The sequence below is a fragment of the Fukomys damarensis genome, unplaced genomic scaffold, assembly GCF_012274545.1.
Source record: "Fukomys damarensis isolate Sample0158 unplaced genomic scaffold, DMR_v1.0_HiC HiC_scaffold_19, whole genome shotgun sequence".
NCBI classification, from domain to species: domain Eukaryota; kingdom Metazoa; phylum Chordata; class Mammalia; order Rodentia; family Bathyergidae; genus Fukomys; species Fukomys damarensis.
The window spans coordinates 5,071,609-5,093,294 of NW_022900931.1; the positions used below are offsets into that span (position 1 = coordinate 5,071,609).

The following is a 21,686-nucleotide window of genomic DNA, read 5'->3' on the forward strand; positions in this document are numbered from 1 at the left end:
TTCTGGTGAGCTTTCAGATGGGATTTGATCACTGAACATTAAAATAGAACAACAACAACAAAAAATCCTCCCAAAGAATTTTCTGGAGAATGAACACAGAGTTTTCACCCACAAAGCACAGCCCCTTCCCCTTACAGGGACTCAGCAGCGTTACTGCTCTGTTTCATCCAGCAGATGCTCATGCAGGGTCTACAGCGGGCTGGAAGCTGTCCCAGGATGGGGTGCAATGTGGGTGGGGTCAGAGGCTCCCTGGGACAGAGGCCCAGGGCAGGAGGGCTGGCTTTGAACTCCCTGCCATGGGATGAGGGAACCATGCTGGGCGCTAGCGGCTCCTTCGTTCAGCATTCCCAGAGAGGAGGGTGAGCTCCATGCCCACCGGGTCCCTTGCTCCACCAGACCTACAGACGGTGGCCCCAGGTTCCTAAGGACTCCATGGAGAGGATGTGACAGAGAAGGGAGCCCAGGTGCCTGGCAGGAGGAGTCGCCTCCTCTGCCCGGAGGGCCTGCACTCCTACCCTGCCCAGCCCCACCCAGCCCCACCCTGCCAGCCCACTGGCTTCCCTTCCTAGGCAATTTCCTGCCTTCTGGGCCTCCATCTGCCACCTGCACCATCCAAATGCAATGCTTTGAGTCGTTCAGGCTTTGTGACTTTGTTGAAGAGAGGGCACTGTCTTGTTTGCTTCGTAATTGCAATGCGTTTTTGGTTTTAGATACTAAATGCCAATCAGAATGACAGGTCCAATGACTTGCTTCATTTCTACAGCCCTGTTCCCTTCCTGTCGCCTTGTTTAGCAGACCCCACCCACCCACACGTGTCCTCTCACAGCCCACACCAAGAACATTTTGACGCGTAAGTGTTGTAAAAGTTGAAAGAACACTGTCAGGTCCTTCTCACCAAATCAGATGATGCGGCTTCTTCGCTCAAAACATCCCATAATCAGTTCCTTCCTGTGGAATGACTGAAGGACAAGAGCAGATTTCCAGTTTCATCCTTAGAAAGGCCTCATTCTCTGGCCAGGAGCTGGGGCCGGTGCGATCAGAGCCACATCCTCACTGCAGTCCGGGCGCTGTTCTGTCTCCCTGTGTGTTTGCCCTCCGAGCCATCTGACAGTCCCGAAAACCCCTCCTGCCTCACTGGCATGAAGGCGGAGTTTCACTTGGTGACGGTTTGCAGTGCAGTCTGCTCTTAACACTACAAAGGTGGAGTTGCAGTTTTCTTGAAAGAACCTGTGTCGCCTTGGCACCGTGACGGGTACGCTGAAGGGTCCTGAGCAAGTAGCACGTGGTGGCTCGCCTCTGTGTTCCCTCTTCCTGCTGGCAAGGCCACCATTGTTTGTTTTCTTCTTCTTCTTACCCTCTTTTTCTTTGCATAGCTGGGAACACTTGACGAGGAATGAAATGTTTTCTGTGTGAGGAAATACACGTAAGAGGAATAAGAATTAACGTCGCTAAGACCCTGTAATATACGATAGGTATGGAAGGGGGTTTGAAGGACCCAAGTGGTCATCACAAGACAGAATGAGCTGTTGATGTGAAGAAAATAAGGGAAACGGTTCTATTCTTCAGAAGACCACCAAGAAAGAAGAAAAGTCAGGAATACCAATTCTGATTTCCGTATCATGGTGCGGCTGGCCTCACAAAATAAGCTGGGTGGATTATATAGAGTGCTTCTTATTCCTTCCTTAAATATTTGATCGAATTCACCAAGGGCATCATCACATCTTGGCATGTCCTTCATGGGCGGTGTTTACCTGAACTGGTTAATTTGGTCGTTATAGAATCATTCAGGGTTTCTATTTCTTCTTGAGAGATTTTCATTAATTTATGTCTTTAATTTCATTAATTTATGCCCATTTCACAGAAGTTTTCAAGTGAGTGAGCGTGACATTGTTCGTGCTAATTCCTTATTGTTCCTTGAATATCTGTGGGGTGTTTAGCAGTTGTCCTTTCGTTTAACAAAAACAGAGGTGGCATCTTTTCCCCTTCTTTCCTGATTAGCTTAGCCAAGATTCATCAAGTTGATTGATCTTTTTAGAGAACTAGTTTCTTGTTTCATTGATTTTCTATTTTCCATTGGATTGATTTCTGATCTTTGTGATTTCCTTCTTTCTGCCTTTTCATCTCCCCTTTTTATTTTCTTAAATTGGAAACTCAGATTTTTTTAGTCCATTCTCTCTCCCCCATCCCACTGGAGAACTATTTTCATTTCCTATCAAAGGAAAAGGAGCATTTAAATTGGTATTTGTTGGTACTGTAATGAAAACTTGCAGTCATTTTGTCGAAGTATAATTTATATAACTATAGAAGTTGCACATTTGAAGTGATTTCTAGTGAATGTAAAGAGTTGTGCAATCACGGTTATAATCTAATTTTAAGACATTTCCATTATCTCAGAAATATCTTGAAATTTTTATTTTTATTAGTGCGTGTTTGCGGTACACCGTGATCACATTTGCCGAGGGCCGCTGGTACATGGGCACTGCGTACCTTCTTGTTTACAGCTCCTTCCCTTCCCACCCTCCCATCTTCTCTTCCACCTCTTGGTCCCTTTTCCTTTTTACCAAAGATCTATCTTCCTGTTATCTTTTATTTCACTCTTCAACTTATTTATATTTTAGGGGTTTCATATACGAGAAATCATGAAATAGTTAAGCTTGTGCATCTGATTTATGGTCTCAAAGTGCATCCATTTTCCCACAGATGACTCGAGTTCATCTCTTTTTCTGGCAGAGTCGTGCTCCAGTGTGTGTAAGACGCCACAATTGCTTTATCTGTTCATCTGTTGGCGGACATATAGGCTGCTTCCAAGATTTAGCTGTTATGGACGTGCATGTTTCGCTATAACTGATGGCTTTTCCTCTTTCAGGAAGATACCTAGGCGGGGAATATCTGGGTGGAGTGGAATTTCCAGTTTTATTTTTTTGAGGAATCTCCATACTAATTTCCGTAGTGGTACTATCAGTTTATATCCCCCCAACAGCACAGAAAGTTTCCTTTTACCCTGTGTTCTCACCAGCATTTGTTATTGTTTGGCTTCTTTACGATAGCCTTTCTTTTTGGAGTCTGTTCTTGTGTGTGTACGCGTGTGCGTGTGTGTGTGTGATGTGTGTGTGTGTCCAGATCCTCTCTGCACACTGCCAGAGTTAGAACTGGCCTTAGCCCTAAGCTGGGAAGAGAACATGGGAGGGAAAAGCCCACACATCCCGAGACTGTTGTTCTTTGAGCTTTGATCCTGTCTACCGGCCTCCTATCATTTTGATTTTTGTGTCTTCCCAGAGGTGCGTTTGGTATACTGTGCAGGGCTTTGGTGGTAATAAGAGGGAGCAGGAGGACAAGGAGGTCCTCTGCGTCTCGCCCGGGAGCAGAAGTGCACCTCAGCCCTCGTGCATGGCTTGAGCCTCCCTCACGCTCCTCACACGGCTGCTGCCACCTCCTCATACACATCTCAGAGAGCAGCTCCCTGGCCTCCTGCTAATGCCCCTTCCCTCATCTTTCTTGGAGAGCCTCGGGATCTGGAGTCACCTGATTCTCTTACTGTCAGGGTGTTCATCCTTAGTCATCCCCTGTGAGGGTAGAAGGTCCGTCTGCTCTGCTTGGGTTGGGGAAGATGGAGACCATTCAGCGCCACTCGCCCCTCGGGGCTCTGTGATAGCTGTGAGATGGCCCCAGCAGGTCCTCTGGGTTCAGGGAGGATTTAGAAAGAGTCTAAAAGTGAAGGCAGGCGTGAAATAGGAAGAAAAGGGCTAAAGGTATGGGGAAAGGGGGGAAGGGTAGGGGCAAGGAAATAAGGGAAAAGAAAAAATATGAGAAAATGAAAAAATGGAAATAAAGGGTTTATTAATGGGGAGGGGGCGGTGAAGGGAGGGCAGGGACAAGGGGAAAAAATGAGAACCAAGACCTGTCATGTGAAGGTACAGGATCCCAGTAATGAATGTAACTGTACTGTATACCTAGATGGTACCAATAAACTCAATAAGAAATAAAAAATAAATAAATAAAAGTGAAGGCAGGCAACACATCCTGACCCTTAAAACCCTTTTTAGTAAAAGTGCTGGAGATGAGACAGAATCCCATCAGCCTTCCACAGCCTTTCACAGCCTTTGGTGCTGAGGTGGTGATGGGGCAAGGGTGACAAGAGCTCTCCATCCTGGAAGTTCCGTGGTTCTGTGGAGTCCGGTAGGCAGTTGGAGTCATGGCGCAGAGAGGCAGGTGAGGTCAGGGCTGGTGACACAGATGTGTGGGTGAAGCAAAACATCCAGGTAATGGCCTGGGATATCAGAAGAGGGTGGGTGGGAGCCAGGCACAGGGAACACACTCCAGCCAGCCGCTGAGGCAGGGACCTGCCATTCCCTGCTGTGGGATGGCCACGCCCTGTACAGAGTTGCATCCCCAACCTGATTCACGTTAGCAAGCAAGAAGACCCAGGGAACCCCAGTTCTTTTGGCCAGGTCTCACCATTCTTCTACCCAGGGCCAAGAGAGCAAGGTGTTTTGTTAAGAATCTGTCACACCATGAGTAAACCCAGCAGAATGTTGATTCTCTTTACATCCTACAAGCCTAACCATTGAAAATTAGCTGAGACCCAAAATCTGTAAGCCTTGCTCTCCAGTTATCCTCAGATGTTTAGACTGCTTTCTCTCTCCAGCCTGTGAATTCAAAAAGAAAAGTTTGTAGTTGTTTTATTCCTAAAACACTTAACATTGTAATATCCACCCCACCCCGAGAATAAATGAGCCCTTGTTTGTGTTGCTGTTGAAAAAAATTTTTTTGAATACATTTTATCTGAAAATTAACAGGGACTTACAAAATTTAAGAAGACTTCCCTACCATACAGCTGGGGAAATAAGACTGTCTTTTAAGAACTAAGTTAGACCAGATGTGAAATAACAGACTTTAATGGTATCTTTGAAACAAACAGGGTAGCAGAACCCCTTGGGAGATTCACAAGCCCATTAAATTTAAACACAGTTACTTATTAATTTTTTTTCTCTTTTAAGACCCAAACAGAAAGTTGCAGATTCAGAACTAGCCTGTGAACAGGCTCATCAGTATCTTGTTATCAAAGCAAAAAACAGATGGGCAGACTTGTCCAAGGTAAGAAAATGATGATTTCCTTAAAAGGAAAGAAAATGTACTACAGTGCTTCAAGACCTCCAGGAAGATCAGGCTGTTTAAATCCAGCCACCCAGATGGGGAGACAGCTTTGTACACCCAATTCCTTGGCTCCTTGTGTTCTCAGAAGGCTTCTTCCAAACTACATCCTCACGTTCAAGGTCAACCGATGTTCAGAAAGATGAGTTATTCCCTAGGAATCACACAGAGAGAGTCCTGGTGATAGTCCAGGCCGGATGAGAATTACAAATTTAAAATGAAAAATATGAGAAGCCGTCATAGGCAATTTGGCACGATTATAAATATGCATTTTAAAGAGCCGTTTCCTCCTCTCTTGCCAAAACAGTAGGAAGCACATCTACCAAGCAGGCGCCCTCATGTGCAGTCACGTGAGCTGTGGTTGTAGTGCCGGGCTGAGGACGGGCGCTCTGACAACACAACGGCTCCACCCTCTAACACAGACCAGACCAGCCACAGCCTCACCTGCTGCTGCTCCCTGTGCACCCCAGGGACGCCGAGGACGAGCTCCACCCATCCCCAGCTTTGTCCTTCCCCGCTCTCACTTAGCACGTGTGCCAGGTGTGCACCGGGATCCGGGGATCACCAGGGTCCGTTCGACACGGGCCTCCTGGGGCTCACGGACCAGTGGGGGGACAGTCACCAAGCTGCGATGCAGATACTGGACCATGGGCTCTTCTGTCCAGAAGCAGACCTGGCTAAGCAAGCTGTTGGAGAGTGACGAGATGGCCTGGGGCGCCTCATCTCTGCCATTGGTTCAGGGTTCTTGTTGCCCACGTCCTTGCCGGCACTAGGCGTCGGCCATGTCCTGGGTTTGAGTCATTCTCCTAGATGCGTGGTGGTGTCTCGTTTTAATTTGTATTCCTCTGGTCACATATGATTCAGGGCATCTTTTCATATGCTTATTTGCCTGTTAAGGTCTTGACCCATTTAAAAATTTTTTTTATTACTGAGTTTTTAAAATTCTTTGTAAAATGCCTAGAGGATAACTTAGGTCACCTAGATTTTATCCTATGTTATGTTTTAGGCATTTTGTAATTGTGTACTTTATACTCGGGTCTGAGATCCACTTGGAGTTAATTTTTATAAAGTATGTAAGATCTATGTCTAATTTTCTTTTTGTTTTTGGATTTTTTTTGTTTTGGGTTTTTGCATACGGATGTCTACCTGCTCTGGCACTGTTGGTTGAAGACTTTTTTCTCCATGGTATTGCCTTTGCCACTTTGTCACTGAGCAGTTGATTATATGTGGACCTTCCAGTCACAACCGACCTGGCATGTGAATGACTTGGGTTATAACCAGAATTTTAGTTCTAACTTCAGACCAAAGTCTGACTTATGACTGAATGCCGGCCACTTGTGCTTCCAGAGGGTCTCAGATTTAATCCTTAAACTGTTCTAGAAGCAACAGTGCAACATCCTTTCCTATGTGGGGTTCATTGAATAATCCTGGGCCAATGTCTAGAGAGGATTTTTTAAAAAAATTATTTTATGTGCTGCTGAAGAGAGAACAGAGAGACTTTGAAGGCTGTGGAGAGGAGCCTGAGCCTTCAGTTGACCAACTTGAGTTAACCAGATCTCGGGAATGAATTGAGTTCCTAAGTCAGGAGTCCCTGGATTCATGTGGACCTGGCTCCCAGCTTCCTGTTCTGTTCTACTGACCTATTTATTGTTCTGTTCTTTCGCCGGCTGTACTGCTGTGACTGCTGTAGCCTCCCGGCACACCTTGAAGTTGAGCCATGTTGGACCTCCAGCCTTTCTTTTCTGCTTCAGTGCTGTGTTGGCTACCCTGGGCCTCTTGCCCCTCCAAATAGACCTCAGAATCGATCAGTCAGTACCCACAACATACCTCTCTGGGAAGTTAACTGGAGTTGTGTCACGTAATCCATAGATCAAGTGGGGAAGAGCCAGTGTCTTGGTGATGTTGAGCCTTCCCGTCTATCGGCGGGGAGCATTGCTTCATTTTATTCCATCCTCTTCTGTGATTTCCTTTATGCAGCTCTTGTGCATGTTGTGTTAAACTTATACCTGAGCATGTCATCTTGGCCAGTTCTAATGTAAATGATATTGTATTTTAATCTCTAATTCCACTTGTTCATCACCGGTATTTAGGAAAGTGACAGACTTTTTGTATATTAATCTTATATCCCGCAACTCTGGCACTATTACATTTTAGTTCCTGGAGCGTTTTTGTTTGTTTGCATTTTCAATTCTTTAGTATTTTCTATATAGACAATAATATCATTTGTGAAAAAAAGACAGTTTTATTTCTTCCTTTCCATTCTGTATACTTTTAACTTCCATTAGTTGTCTTACTGCATTAGCTAAGGTTTCCCATACAGTGTGGAAAGACGGTGATGAGACAACCTCCTACCCTCATTCCTGATCTTAGTGGGACAGCGTCTGGTACCTCAAACTTAGCTATGATGTTAGTTATAGGACTTTGTAGCTATATTTTTATCAAGTTACTGAGTTTCCTTCTACTCTTAGTTTACTAAGAGCTGTCATAAATGGGCATTGGGTTTTGTTAAGTGCTTTTTCTTCACTTTTGATATTATCATGTTGTTTTTCTTCTTTTTTCAGGTGATGTGTTGGTTTGCTTTAATGAATGTTTCAAATAGTGAACCATTCTTGTGTAACTGGGTTAAGCCCCACTTGGTCGGGGTGTGTAATTCTTGTTATATGCTGTTGGATTTAGTTTGCTGGTATTTTGCTGAGGATTTTCACAGCTATGTTCATTACTGGCCTGTAGTTTCCTGAGAGTGTTGTGGTTTTAGAGCAGTGCTGGCCTCGTTTCACCTTCTGTCTTCATGGCTCCTGTGGAGGTTTTTGCTCACAGGCTTTTGCTCCAGTAAGTTGTGACTCTCTGAATTCACCTGTCTGTTCTCTCCAGTTTTGGCAGGAGTGGCTTACTCTGTGACCTGACTTTCCTTTTGGATCTAAAAAACTATTATTGATTTTTCCATTTGTTCAGATTTTTACAAGTTGTTGGAACAGAGTGGTGGCTTCCAATAGTTTTACATGCCAGATCTGCTATATGTTCTTAAAAGGACTTTAAAATCTTCTAGAATTAATATTTAAATCCTAATTTTTAAAAATATGACTACTGTGGAGTAAAGTACATATACATAGCTCAAATAAATTTAAAGTGGTGAACATGTAACTACCATCTGGATAAAGATAAAGAATAGTGTCTTTATCATAGACCACAAAGTGGAGCAGTACACTTTTGGAGGGGACCATTCAGTAGATATTTTTGGCTTTGGGTAAGGCCTCTGTCACCCCTCAGCCCTACCACTGTAGCACTTGGTACTCTCAGTGTTAATTTTTCCCATGCTAGTGGATTTGTAATAGTATTTTATTGCATGTAATTAACATTCTATTGGTTATTAATGAAATTGAGCATCTTTTATGTGTTTATTCATTTGTCAGGGTTTCTTTGTTGTCTAGTGATTATTTGAGGATTTTTATAGTGTTCAAACTGAGTTATCATTTTCTTATTGGCCAGTAGGAATTTTTACGGTGCCCTGGGTATTACTTTGTTTTTTATTGCAGTGTTGAGTGTCCAGGACAGGTCCTCTCACAAGCTAGGCAATAACTCTGCCACTGAGCTACAACCCGGCCCTGGTAACCACTGTTTTGTAAGTAATATTGGTGCAAATATCTCCTCCCAGTTTGATTTCTGTGTTTGGCTTTTTTAATTTGGAGTCTTGTGATAAACATAAGGTCTTCTTTTTAATGCAGTCAAATTTATCAGCATTTCTCTGGAGGTCTGTTTGAGAAATCACGTCCTGCCCGGAGGTCATGGAGATTTTCTCTCACAATCTCTCCTAGGAGCTTAGCAGTTTCCTCTTTCCTGTGTGTGCCTGGGATCTGGACTGGATGTTTATGTGTTGGGAGAGCGGGACCAACTGGTCTCTTCCCGTGGATACCCTGGCGATCTCACCTTTCCCCACAGTCCCTCCCTCCCCCACTGACTACAGCATCACCAGCAGGGCTTGCGGTGTCTCACTGGTCACTCCGTGTTCCCAGGCACTTGTACCTCATTTTCGCAGTTGCTGTAACTTACTCACATATCATAATTAGCCGGTAGGTGACTCCTTTTACCTCGTTCACCAAGGGGTTTTGAATCAGTTTGTGAAATTCCATTAAAAAAAAAAAAGTTACTGAGAAAGGTTAAGAGTTTTCTGTGTAGAGGTCTTACCTATCATGTATAGATTTATTCTCAGGACTTTCCATTTTAGTACTGTCTTAAATGTTACCCTTAAATTTTTCTTTTCCTGTGACTGATATATAAAAACGTAATCAATTCTACGTGTTCACATAGAAGCCAGGCTTTCTTGCTAAATTCACCTCATGTACAACTCTTTGTGGTGCTTTGTGTCCCGTGACTACAGCCCTGCCCCCTGGGAATGGTGATGGTTGTTCTGCTTCTGGTCCTGTGGTTACTCTTTGGATCCCTTTCCCTTTCCTCACTGAACTGGCTGAGCCTCTGGACCAATGTTGGCTCTCACCCTTCATCTGGAGGGAATCTGTTTTGACCTTCTACCAGTGGCATAAGGTTTGAAGAGGACTTCATGCCCATCCTCTCTGCCCCATTGTGTTACCCCAGGAGATGGAAGAGCTGTCACCTGGAGACCATTAGCTGGGCACCATGGTGTTGGCTGCTGTTCTAGTGCGTGGTCCTCCTAAATCCCTACCAAGTCCCCAGGTACCGTTGTACCTCTGGGGGACTCTGACGTGGTGCCAGATCATCCTGTCATTCCAGCTGGCACCTGATGTGCCCCGTGTCATCTCTCACAGCCAGGGGACCAAACCCACTACATTGTTGGGGTGGGAGCCCTCAGTCTCCTCTCTGCGTCTGGTTTGCCCTTATTTCCAATCAGGAGTAGAGCCAGATTGTTGGTAGGGGCAAGACTCCAGGTCAGGCCCCAGAGACCATGCCTTTACCCCTTCATAACCCCCTTTAATGCAGGGCACTCATCCCTGCAGTGCTCATGATCTTCCCTACAGGATCAGCAAGAACGTCTGGAAACGAGGTTAAAAAGAGGAAGAGACACCCCTTAGATCATTTCAGATATGGACTAGTAAACACGCTTTATATGCTACTAAACGCCATCTTCTGAAATTGCAGAATTTTATAGAAACTGATACCGAGGGCAATGGCATTCTTCGACCACGGGACATAAAGAACGCTCTGTATGGCTTTGACGTTCCCCTCACACCAAGAGAATTCGAGAAGCTTTGGCAGAGGTGAGCGGAGTCTCCAGGATAGCCCAGGTCTGTTCTGACGGCCTTGGGGTGGTTACTCTGGAAAATTCCATGCAAATCTTTTATCATCTCTTCGGAAGGACTGGGGAGCTGGGAAAGATCTTCTTGGGTTGGTTTCAGTCCTGGGTCCTGGGTCTTAGAACCTGGGCGCCTGTTCCTCCGTCCTCATCAAAAGCAGCTGATGGACGGGCTGGACTCCGGAGCTGTAGAGAGCCGTGGTAACCCCTCCCCAGCAGTACTGGCCTTGAGAGTTTTGTGTATCCCAGAGTGCAGGAGTACAGCCCACGCACTCGCTCTTTTAGAGAAATAAGTTACTCTCCCAAGACTTCCCTCTGATACCACTGGCTCATCACACAGATGAGTGAGTGGTAAAGGAAAAGGCAGTTTCCCTCACCTACAGGTGGAAATCAAACTGGCACAACTGTTTTATAGATAAGTAATTTGTTGGAAGAAAATAGCTGAACTTTTGGCAAACTTGGAGTGGTTTCCTGAGGGCCTCTTACACTGAAAATACAATCTAAGGTAGGTGCCCTGTTTCAGAACGTGTTTTAGATACAGCTGCCTTCGAATCGGGCCCCCAGTTGGGACATCCCCTGTGCAGATGTCTGAGTTCTAAGCGCCAGGCCCGTCTCTGATTGCTGCCTCCTCCATTACCTCCTCGGTGCCCCTTGGGCTCCTGCAGGACGGCACACCCGCCCTGGAGTCCACTCGGGAGCCAGCTCACAGCGCGGCACCTGTCATCTTCCAGCTTCTCATCTGTTCAGAGTGGCCAGGTTTAGAATTAGGTGGGTTGTTTTGCATCTAATTTAGAAACATTTGAAGTTCTCACAAAATCCTTATTTTTAAAAAAAGAGCAGTTCTAACACAGGGCCAGTTTAGACTCCCTGCCCCTTTTCTTCCTTGGCACGTTAGGTATGTAGCTGTAACTACATAAAGCACAGCTCTCCAGCTTGGGATATTTAGAGACGGTCCCTGTGCTCAGGGGGCTGTCAGGGCACAGGGAGCTGCCACACAGATTCCCGGAGCACAGCGCTGCCTGGAAACACCACAGCACAGCACAAGTCAGGTGGCAGAAGTTAAAAGCAGGGGTGCTTGGGGTCATGGCACCAGGGATGTTGACACAGCATCTTGGGGACCAGGATGGGGACGGTGAGCAGTGACCGCCCAACCCGTGGGCAGCGAGTGGTTTCCCCAGCAGCGGCCTGGGATTCTCAGGGTAAAAACAAAGGTCAGGCAGTCCCTCCCCAGAGTCATTACTCTCAGCTGTCATTAGCTGGGCACTAGGGAGCCATGAATTTCCGGTGTAGCTGTGATTGAAAGTGAATCAGGAAACTGCTGGGGGGAAAGGCAGGGTCCTGAGCAGGGACCAGTGCTGGGGTCTTCCATGGAGAATGAACGTACACACCCATGTCCCTTTCTGAAATATTCCAGTCTTCAGTGGAGGCCCACACTTGCCGTTGCATTTAGCTGCGATCTCCTTACACACGAATGAACAATTTTATGAAATGCACAGATTCTCATTCTGTGTTGAAATCTGCTTGTGGTCAGAATTTTTCTGCCCTTGCTTGACCTCCCACCGTGGACACTGAGTGGGTAAGAGGAGCAGCTCGCAGACAGATGCCCAGGTGTGGCTCCTGTGCCCCTTCCAGCCATGTGGCCCTCCTCGTGTTCCCGGCTTCTCTGGGCGGCACAATTCTCATCTGCCAAACGGAACTTGTCCACCCTGTCACCCGGGGATGCACAAGGATGGCCCAGGTGACACGGGGGGAAATGCCTGCTCTCTCCTCCTTCAGTCCTCCCACAAACGTGCTCTAAACCCCCGGCGATGTGGTTCTCGGTGGGTGGCAGGGAGGTCAGCGGAGCGTATCCTTAACATCCCAGGTGGCCTGAAGGGGAGAAGTACTTGGAGACCAAGGGCAGAGCTCCTGCGGCACCTGACGAAGGCCTCAGGGGTGAGTGCCTGCTAAGCGAGGCTTTTTGAACTACGTTGCCTTTTTTTTTTCATGTAGCAAAATCAATTTGTTGAGAAGTGAAAGATATAAGAGCAAGTGTGACTGGTGGCACAGAGGACCTGCAGGACAAGCAGAGACCAAGAGCCACCAGGAAAGGAGAGTGTCGCATTCCAGAACAGCTGCTGCTGGGGGACCTGGGTGGGCAGAAGTGAACAGCAGGGGACTGGTGGCTAAGAGAGAGTGTGGCCCAGCACAGCTGCCCAGCGCTAGCATGAAGGCCAGGATGCCCTGGGCACCTTGACCTGAGCCCAGAGGTGTAGCAGGAAGCAACCTGGGCAGATACAGTCCTGGAGGCAGCAAGGGCTAGAGAGCATGTCCTTTAGCAGCCAGGAAGAGCCAGCGCGAGGAGGAGGGAGTTGTTCCTAGGGTATCCTGGAGCACATGTGCAGAACGGGAAAGCCCTAGACGACTCAGGGAGGTGGGCTCGGCACCCCACCCCACAGCACCACCCTGCACCACAGGGCACGGGGCCCGGCCATGCATCCAATGGGATGATCCTGTGTACCAAGCACCCCCAGCTCTGCAGAGTGCCTGACCTCCAAGCGTACAAGTCAGGAGCAAAATGAAAACTACAAATGTGGAAAAGTGTGCTGCGCCTCTAGAAGACAAAACCCAGAACAACACCAAGGAAGGGGCAACAAAGCACCCGCCCAGAACCACTTGGCGGAGACAACCAACAGTGAGATCCTGATGGCGTGTTTTTCTTCCTTTTTCTCTGGGTTGAGGCGACATCCGTCTTATAGTGCTCACCCGCCCCTCCCTGCTGCCTTGTTCCCCTTGTGGCGGAGTGTGCGCAGTTAGGAGGGGAGCTGCGCCTGCAGGACAGGTTGTCACGGCACCAGCAGCTCCTCCAGTTGCCCTAACAACAGGGAGGAGCCAGCCTCCTCCCCAGGGCAGTGTTTGAGGATCCCCACACCCCAACCTTGCTGAGTAGCAGGGCCCAGGGGAGTCGGGAGCACCTAGGGCCAACAATGCCCAGTGTCCAGCCAGGGAGTCCGAACAGGAAGACCGCAGTGCTGGGCAGCAGGGGCAGGGAAGATGGTGTTCTGCTCGTGTGAAAACATGCACGTTAAAAAAAATGACAAAAATACAAGGAAAAAATGTCACCCTCCATTATTCACTCCACATTTATTAAGCACCTGTGAAGTGCATGGTGTTAGAGCTTTGGATTAGTCTAGAGGGTCTAGTTTATGCTGTAGAAGTAAATTAATCAGTTAACCCCCAAATCTCAGTGGTTCAGCACATCAATATTTTACGTCTTATTCTGCTGCAGATGCAGTGGTTTTTGTGAACAGTTCTTTCCCAGGAAGTGATTTGGGGATGTGGCTGGCTGCTAGAGGGTGGCCTTATCACCCCAGTGGGGGACGCCACCCAGCAGCTGGGGACCGCAGAGCCAGAGGGTCACACAGGCTTACAGGTGTGTGCCCACTTCAGCTCACAGTCCATTGCCAGGGCTGGCCAAGGCCCTGCCAGCAACACAGGGGCCAGGAATGGGCACCAGGTGGAGTTCAGGTGAGCCCAGCTCATAGCGGGTTAAAGGGACAAAGGAGCCCAGCTCCCACACCAACCAGGAGCTGTGAGCCTGAGCTGTCAGCAGCGACCCACTGCTTGGCTTTGAATAGATTGCTGCAAGAAAATTGCCACGTGGAGATGTTCTCTCTCACTCCCTCAGCCTTGAAGCAGTCTTAAGTGCTGGCCCTGTGCTCGATTCTAGGGTCCCAGGATCTGAAAGAAGCTTCACAGTAGAGTGATACAGAAAGTGAGCTGTAGGAATGCACCAAGGAGAAGCTCCCAGTGGACAGCAGCAAGGTGGGCAAGGTTGGCATAGGGATCGGGTGTGTGAGCAGCCAGCCAGGCAGCCCCGACCGGAAGTGAACAGGTACACAAGGCTCAGTGTGTGCCCCTGTCTTGATGGTGTCGGTGTGTTGTGTCTGTACTCATCTAAAAATAGCAAGGTCTCACGGGGCAAGTATGGAAATATGAGGGGAGGCATGAAAGTTCCCATTGCTGGGCAGCAGCTCGCGTGAGGAAAGGATGCAGGAAGCAAGGTCACCCCTCAGGCTCAGCAGAGCCCAGCCTGGAGAGAACCTATCTGGTGTCCAGTTGCTAAACATCTGGACAGGGCCAGCCTCAGGGCAAAAAGTGGGATCTTTAGCTTCAAAGAGATCGGATGGGACTCGAGTGCAGGGGTTGAGCCTCAGCACACTGCATCTGAGGGACATTCCCTTTGGGGACGACGTGTCAGCCAGGTGAGCTCCGGCTGAGCTGGAAGAGCTCTTCAGAGGGCCAAAGCTTCTACAGTTCTAGCCAGCAGCCTCCGGAAAAGCGGGTTCTGCATCTGCGGCGTGGCTCTCTGTGCGGCTGGACTTCCACGCGCTGGGAGAACAGAGGAAGGATCTGGGCTGTGGATCGGGACTGGAGCAGATGGTATTGAACCTTCAGGGACTCCTTCAGGACTCGCCGGCTGTGCCCACTGGGCCTGTCCAGCTCGGGCCGCTGGCTACTGTCTATTCTGAAAAGCAGCTGTTGAAGCCACCCGACCGACCTCCCAAATGATCACTGGCTGCACAAGATACCACATCCCCTCCTCCCAGGTGTGGCTTGGGTCATGGGGGGCGTTCATCCCGCACCCCAGCTCAGCTCTAACATCTGGCGCCATTGACATTCAAAAGCACTTCCAAAATTTATGTAAGAAGCAAATGCCTGAACTGAGCATAAAGGACCCAGACTTTCTGAGTGAAGCAAAACAATCTGAACATACCCAGATTATGTGTACCACCGAATCGCTGTGTGTATGATAAATGGGCACAGTAATCTGATTATGTCAGAAATTAATGGGCACTGCTGCATGCAAATGCAAGTTTTTATGGGGCCTCCGGTTATGTGCACATTTTCCCTGGCACATCTGTTGCTGAGCCATTTTAAAATTCAACCTTTATAGGCGAGTTGATTCTTTTTTAATGTTACACGAAGGATTATGTAATGAAGGGTGAGGTTATGTAAGCTGAATTAACTCTCTTATTATTCACATTCATAACAATATTTTAGTTGCAGTTGTGCAATCTGGTCTCCTGTTCCTTTGTGATGAGAAGAGAATGTTTATGATCTTTATTAATGAAGTAATTAAAAAGTGCCTTTTCATTCAGTTCAAGTGTCGTGATTTGCAGCAGGTTGTTGGGACTCTTGAACGGCCTACGGTGGGAGTGCTGTCCGGGGCAGAAGCTGCCACTCTGCCTCCCCTTGGAGGGTGGTGCTCCTTGTGCCTGGCACCCTGGCGTGGGTCTCCACCCCCACCCAACCTCCCCTCCACTGAGAGAATTGAGCAGCCAGTACCGAGCAAAGCACCTTACACTTGGGAGGAAAGGTTTCTGATAAAGGTACAGGGGTTGTCTGGCCCATCTGTCCAGAACCATGCCGCAGGGATGGGGACACCCTGGGAGCTTGCTCAGCAGGCGTCCTGACCTGAATTGCACTGCTGCCTCATCGGGTGGCACAAAGTTAGTTCCGGTCCTGATGCGATTACAGAGGGGTGTGCAGCCCTGGGGTCGCCTCAAGGCTCAGGAGGTGGCAGTCCTGTCCCTCCCAGGCTCGGGGATGTGAAATGACACTGCCCTTTCTGCAGCTGTTTTCACACCAATGGTAGGGACAGCCCTTGCCCTTGACAGCATTGCCTGGGAACCACTGCCGTTTGTTCCCAAGGAGAGGCTTGGGAACCAGCATCTGCGGGTCTCCCTAATGAGTGTGTTGACTTGCCTTGGTTTCTTGTTTGTTAGTTTGATTGTTGGGTTTGGAGTCAGGATCTGGCTTGGAGCTCCGGCTGCTGAATTAGAACTCACAATCTTCCACCTCCCCAGTGTGCATGAGCATAAGAGGGCACAGGAGGGCTTCTCCTCTTCCGCCTGCCCCTCCATCCTGTGAGGACAGAAGGCATGAAAACCACATCCTGTCTTCTTTAGCCTCAAGAGATTGTTCCAATGTCAGTCTTGTGCCTCACACCTTTGGGTTTATCTGGGGAGAAAAAAAATCACATCTGCAAATGCTGTTTTTATCGATTAGATGAGGACCAAGATCTTTCTATAAAAATAAATGCAAATTTTGCTTTAAAGAGAATTGGCAATTTGCCTAACCATTCTTATTGAAGTGATTCTATTCTATTTGAATAACATTGGGAGATAAAAACCCTCCATTATGTCTTTTTTAATGAATTATAATTCAGAAAAATCTTGATAATAGAAAATGACATAAAAGGCACAGAACACACTTCTTATCTTGTTTTCCTTCTCATCTCTCTCGTTGGGTGTGTGTAATTGCCATCACTTCAGGGAGAAAATAGGGGCTTGTTCCACCCTTGAATCGAGTGACATTCATTTATTTGAGTCTTCAGACGGATCAGACTTTTTGAAGGATTTTCTTCGAAATTTTAGCATAGCTCCTTTACACATTGGTGCTCAACACAAGATACAAACTGTTGGATGTGCGGAAGGGTGGTGTTCTCACTAGTAGGACAGGTAGATGGCTCTGATTGCACTCTCCCGGGGTGGGGCTTCGAGTGGGTTTCCAACGTGGTCACCGTGGGTCACCTGGGGACCCTGGTAAATACGGATTCAGAGCACGTCTGGGGCCAGGCCTGGAACTCTGCATTTCTGACTACACAGCACCGAAGTGTCACCTGCGCCCCTCCCAGCCGCCAGATGGGGAGCAGGCCCTGAACACCTGTACATCTTCATGGCTACTGTTGACAGCTTTGTTTCTTTCTCTTGTTTTCAGCTATGACACGGAAGGAAGAGGTTGCATTACTTACCAGGAGTTTTTACAGAAACTGGGTATTAATTACTCACCGGCAGTCCACCGGCCCTACGCAGAAGATGACTTCAACCCCCTGGGTCGCTTCACAAAGCCCCAGCAAGTACAAGAAGAAATCCAGGAGCTGCAGCAGAGCATAGAAAGGGCCGTGCCAGCCAGGTAGGTTCTGGAGTCCAGATGCTGTGCCCTCGGTTCACCCCGGTGGTAGCCCTGCTGTGCAGTGGCCCCGTCCACTGTGTGCCGGCAGAGTAACAGCAGAACACTGTGTTCCCACACTGCCTCAGATTCTAGAAATCTGTAAGCCAAAGTGCATAAAGGAGTCGGAAAGCTCGAAGCCCGGCTCACCTTCCCCAGTCCGAGTCTTACACCCTTTCATATTGTGTGTCAGCCTCGAAAACTACCCCTTGGGTCCTACACCATGCCTGGCCCTTCACCTGGCCCCGCTAGAGTGTAAGCTCCATAGGATGTCACTTTTCCAAGTGCCAGACACCTAACAGGCCCCCTGTGAATACTGCTGGGTGGACGGATGGCTGGGTGGACGGGTAGATGAACAGACATCCTTTAACCGCCTCTGCTTGGAAAAGGCTCCATCCCAGTGAATGAATTCGGAAGAGCTTGGTAGAGGCAAGGTGGGACTTTCAGTGTGTCCTTAATGATAACAGCAAAAAGAACACTTTTCAGTCCCCAAAGAGTGGCCTAGTGAGTCACGGCCCGAAAGAGAGCGTGATGTACGCACCTGTTCAGATGGCTGTGAGAAAGCAGAGTGTTCGTCGTAACCCAAGTGTGCAGCCACAAATGGTACAGTGTCAGGTGTGTGTGCACATCGGCAAGGACCAGGAGTTGCTTGTCAAGGCCATACATGGTATTTTGGCGGTGAGATTGTACTTGGCTATGTACAAAATTTAAAACCGCTACTCACATCATGTTTTTAGGGTTTTTTTTTTGTTTTTTGTTTTTTGTTTTTTTGAGACAGGTTCTCACTATGTAGTTGAGACTGACCTGGAACTCACTATGTAGCCCAGGCAGGTCTCGAACTCACAGCGATCCTGCTGCCTCAGCCTCCCAAGTGCTGGGATCTGGGATAGTAGTTGAGACTGACCTGGAACTCACTATGTAGCCCAGGCAGGTCTCGAACTCACAGCGATCCTCCTGCCTCAGCCTCCCAAGTGCTGGGATTATAGGCTACGCCCGGCTTCACATCATGTTTTTAACATTGATAAAGTAGGGAAAAAACTGCTGTGCATTATGCAGCCATAAAGCAATGAGATTTATTGAACAATTTTCTTGTTCAAAAGCCGTTGTCACCCCTACCCTCAAGGCCACTCATCTGTCTCCCTTGCAGGGTGCACCCTGCTCTCACCTGCTCCTGCCCCTGCCTGTCACCTCAAGCGGCGGGACTCAGTGCTTTGTTCTCACCTAAGGGAGTGAACGCATCAATGGGTGAATGAGGGAATGGGTTGCTGCCGAAGAATCCCCAAAGATGGCCACGGGCCCTGGACTGTAACATCGTGATGAAGTCGGGTGTGAGGGAAGAGCAGTTGGAACACACTCTGGATTACATCTAAGTTACTGAGGCACAGGCCTGGAGGCAGAGAATTGGGTTTGAGAAACTGAACACAAAATATGCACAGGATCTTGTAAATCAGATATGCCACAAAGCCGGTGGGAAGGCAGAATTTATCTTCTCCAGCAGCGGGGTGGCCTCGTTTTCCACTCCTGCCCTTGCTCCTGGCGAGGGCTGAGGCTCCCATGAGAAGCTTCTTCCCCCGGGCTGTCGCCCTATGCCTCCTCCTCCCGTCCTGCTGACCAGCGAAAGGGGCTCGGCTGAGACCACACGACGTGTGGTGACCCGTTTTGAAGTGAGGGGCTCAGCTCCCCAGTTCACGCTGGCCTGGTTGTTCCGCCACTGCCGCTGTCTCAAGAACCACATCAGATGTGTGGCCAAGGTGAGGTCCTGGAAATCCTGGACTCTCAAATTCATTAAGTAACTCTGCCCTCCGGGACAGCCTGTTTGCCAGTGTAGTGATCACAGAGCTTTCAGACAACCTGAGACTCTGTGTCCTGATCTTCTCCATCTCCTCCTTTCTACTGAAACTCGGGTGAGACTGAAAACCCCATGGAGTTGAAGGGACGCAAGCTTTATACCCGTCTCTGGACTCCAAGGGAATTGATTCCATCTGCAGTGCCCCCCGATACAGTTTCAAGATGAAAAAAAATCCTTTTGCAGATTTATGTTTCCTTTCCGGGCTTTGCCCTTTTCTTGCCCCAGTCTGAGCTGAAGATGGAAATCAGAACAACTGAGGAGCCCCGAGACACAGGCCTGTGTAGAACACACAGGCGGGGTCCGTGAGGGTCCAGCTGGGGCTGGGTGGCTGTGCCCATACCGACCAGGACGGGGACCGGGGTCCAGCACAGCTCCTTTCCTCCATGTGGGCCAGCAGCGGCGATCTGTGCCTCCAGGCCTCATTTACGCTGTAGGCAGATTTACTCTGAAAGCGGGAATCATGACTGCCTAATGCTGAATGCCCCAGTTTTCTAAAAACAGGTATCTCCAGAAGTGTTTTGATGTTTTTCTACCTTTATTTGCTTCCACTTCGAGGGGTTAAGTGGGATAGAATGGGTGCGTTAGGGAGCAGTGCTTTTGTGACACGAGACCGAGCCCCGCGTACACCTGCGTGCGGCCTGGATTGCTGGTGCCGTTGACTCACATTCAAGTTTGTGTACCTGACGTGGCTCCCACGCTGCAGAAGCCAGCTCCACATCGGAGGCCAGTAGTGGAACGTTGGAGATCATCAGGGAGCTCCGGTGTAAATGCCTCTGTGTCCGCTCATGCCGAGGATGCCCACTCTATCTCTCCTCTCCTGGGCTTCTGACTGTTCGGTTTATGCAGACGGTTTTTTCCAGCTGTGGTCCAGGGACTGTCCTCTCCCACAAATACCTACCTGAGGTGACGATTACCGCCAGGGACATACTGTTCAGAATTGACAGCGAGTTCTTGTCCTTGAGGCGGGGACGGAGCCTCCACAGTATCTGAGCCCATCAGGCAAGCACTATCCTGAGTTGGTTTAGGAGGAGCTTTTCAGAGACCTGAGATGGCAGAACTGAGCACCGTTCCTTACCATGGTCAAGGGCAAAGTTGTTCCGGCCTAAAGACGTCCGCTGACAGTAATGTTGGTGAAGTCAGGGAAGAAGTTTCCTGTGCCGAAGAACTGAATCAGAGAGACTGCGGAGATGGATTCTGCACAGAGCTGGGCACTGAGCAGGGTGCCCTCTCTCGCACCACTGTGGAAGACCTGGTCTTGTCCTCAGCTGCCCTTGGGTCCAGCACCACCTTCCCTATGTCATCCATGGGTTTGATGAGCCCCTGCAGGGTTGCTGAGAAGATCAGTGTGAGAATGTACTTGTGGGGACGGCTCAGCTCCCACTCCCCCAGCTGATGCTCACAGATGGTGACCGTGTTTAACAACCTAAATGTGATGCATCTCTGGACACTGCTGTCCCCAGTGCTGATGGGACCCCATGCCTGTCCATGTGCCTCTACTCCTGCCAGAGGGCCTGGTGCCAGCTGCTCCCTAGACCCCACGAAAGCCCTCCCTAGAGGGGACTTTGCCCCCCAGGCTGGGCTCTGTAGTCACCATGCCAGCAGGATCTACATGACCCCTTGCTAAAAACTGCAGTCGCCTACCACTTTGCATACCCGCTGTCCCCAAATTGACTGTTCTCATCCACTAACATAGCGTGCATGCACCTGGCTCTTCTCGAAATGGCCTGACTGGAGGGTAACACTCCTGGGGACACCTGCATGTGTCCTGGATGTCCCAGGGGCAGCAGGTGGCCCCTAACAGGCCCTGAGCAAGCATTTATGGCGAGTGAAGGTGTATGTCACATGTCTGTAACATCCTCGTATTGTGAAGTTTTTACTCCATTTTCAAAAGCACCAATTCTAGTAAAAGGACAAGTTTGCAATTTCTCTAATATGGTTTTGCTAACGATAATAATAAAATGGTAACAGTACAGACTTGGCACTTCTTCCAGGATACTTTTTCATGTAAATGTTACACGGAGCCTGCAACGCGCCATCCAAACTCGCTCTTAGAGGAGCGATCGAGTCATCACATCAGTCTGGGGTGCGTCTGAAATGTGCTCTTTTTCAGGGATCAGCTCATGGGCCACTGTCAGGACATCAGCAAAGCACTCAGTGCACTGGATAAATCCCAGTCCGGCTCCGTGCCCCTCTGCAAGATGCAGCAGGTGTTGCAGGAATGTGGCTGTCCCCTGAAGGAGGAGGAACTGACCGGTCTTCTGCACAGGTCTCTGGGGGGTTGATTTTTGTTCTTTGTGCTGACCAGGTGAGGCGCGCTTTTTCTTGAACCGCCTTGGATCTTGAGATGACCTCCCTGTGCCCCTTTGGGCCAGGCTGCCTTGCATGGGCTGGAGTCGGCCACAAGCAGTGAAGAAAGCAATCTGACAA

The 21,686-nt window shown here is 48.8% G+C and overlaps 1 protein-coding gene across 14 annotated transcripts in view; it reads left to right on the forward strand.

Moving 5' to 3' along the window:
- Window positions 1-21,686, forward strand: part of Efcab6 (EF-hand calcium binding domain 6) — a 210,288-nt gene that overhangs the window by 146,527 nt on the left and 42,075 nt on the right. For 13 of the 14 annotated variants that reach the window (XM_010634367.2, XM_010634369.3, XM_010634370.2 and 10 more), the window contains 4 exons: window positions 4,998-5,094; window positions 10,264-10,382; window positions 17,180-17,374; window positions 21,370-21,525. In XM_010634367.2, the coding sequence (XP_010632669.1) occupies window positions 4,998-5,094; window positions 10,264-10,382; window positions 17,180-17,374; window positions 21,370-21,525 (567 nt within the window). Of the gene's footprint in view, window positions 1-4,118; window positions 4,210-4,997; window positions 5,095-10,263; window positions 10,383-17,179; window positions 17,375-21,369; window positions 21,526-21,686 lie in introns of those variants that run through there. The other variant, XM_010634378.2, reaches the window with a different exon arrangement.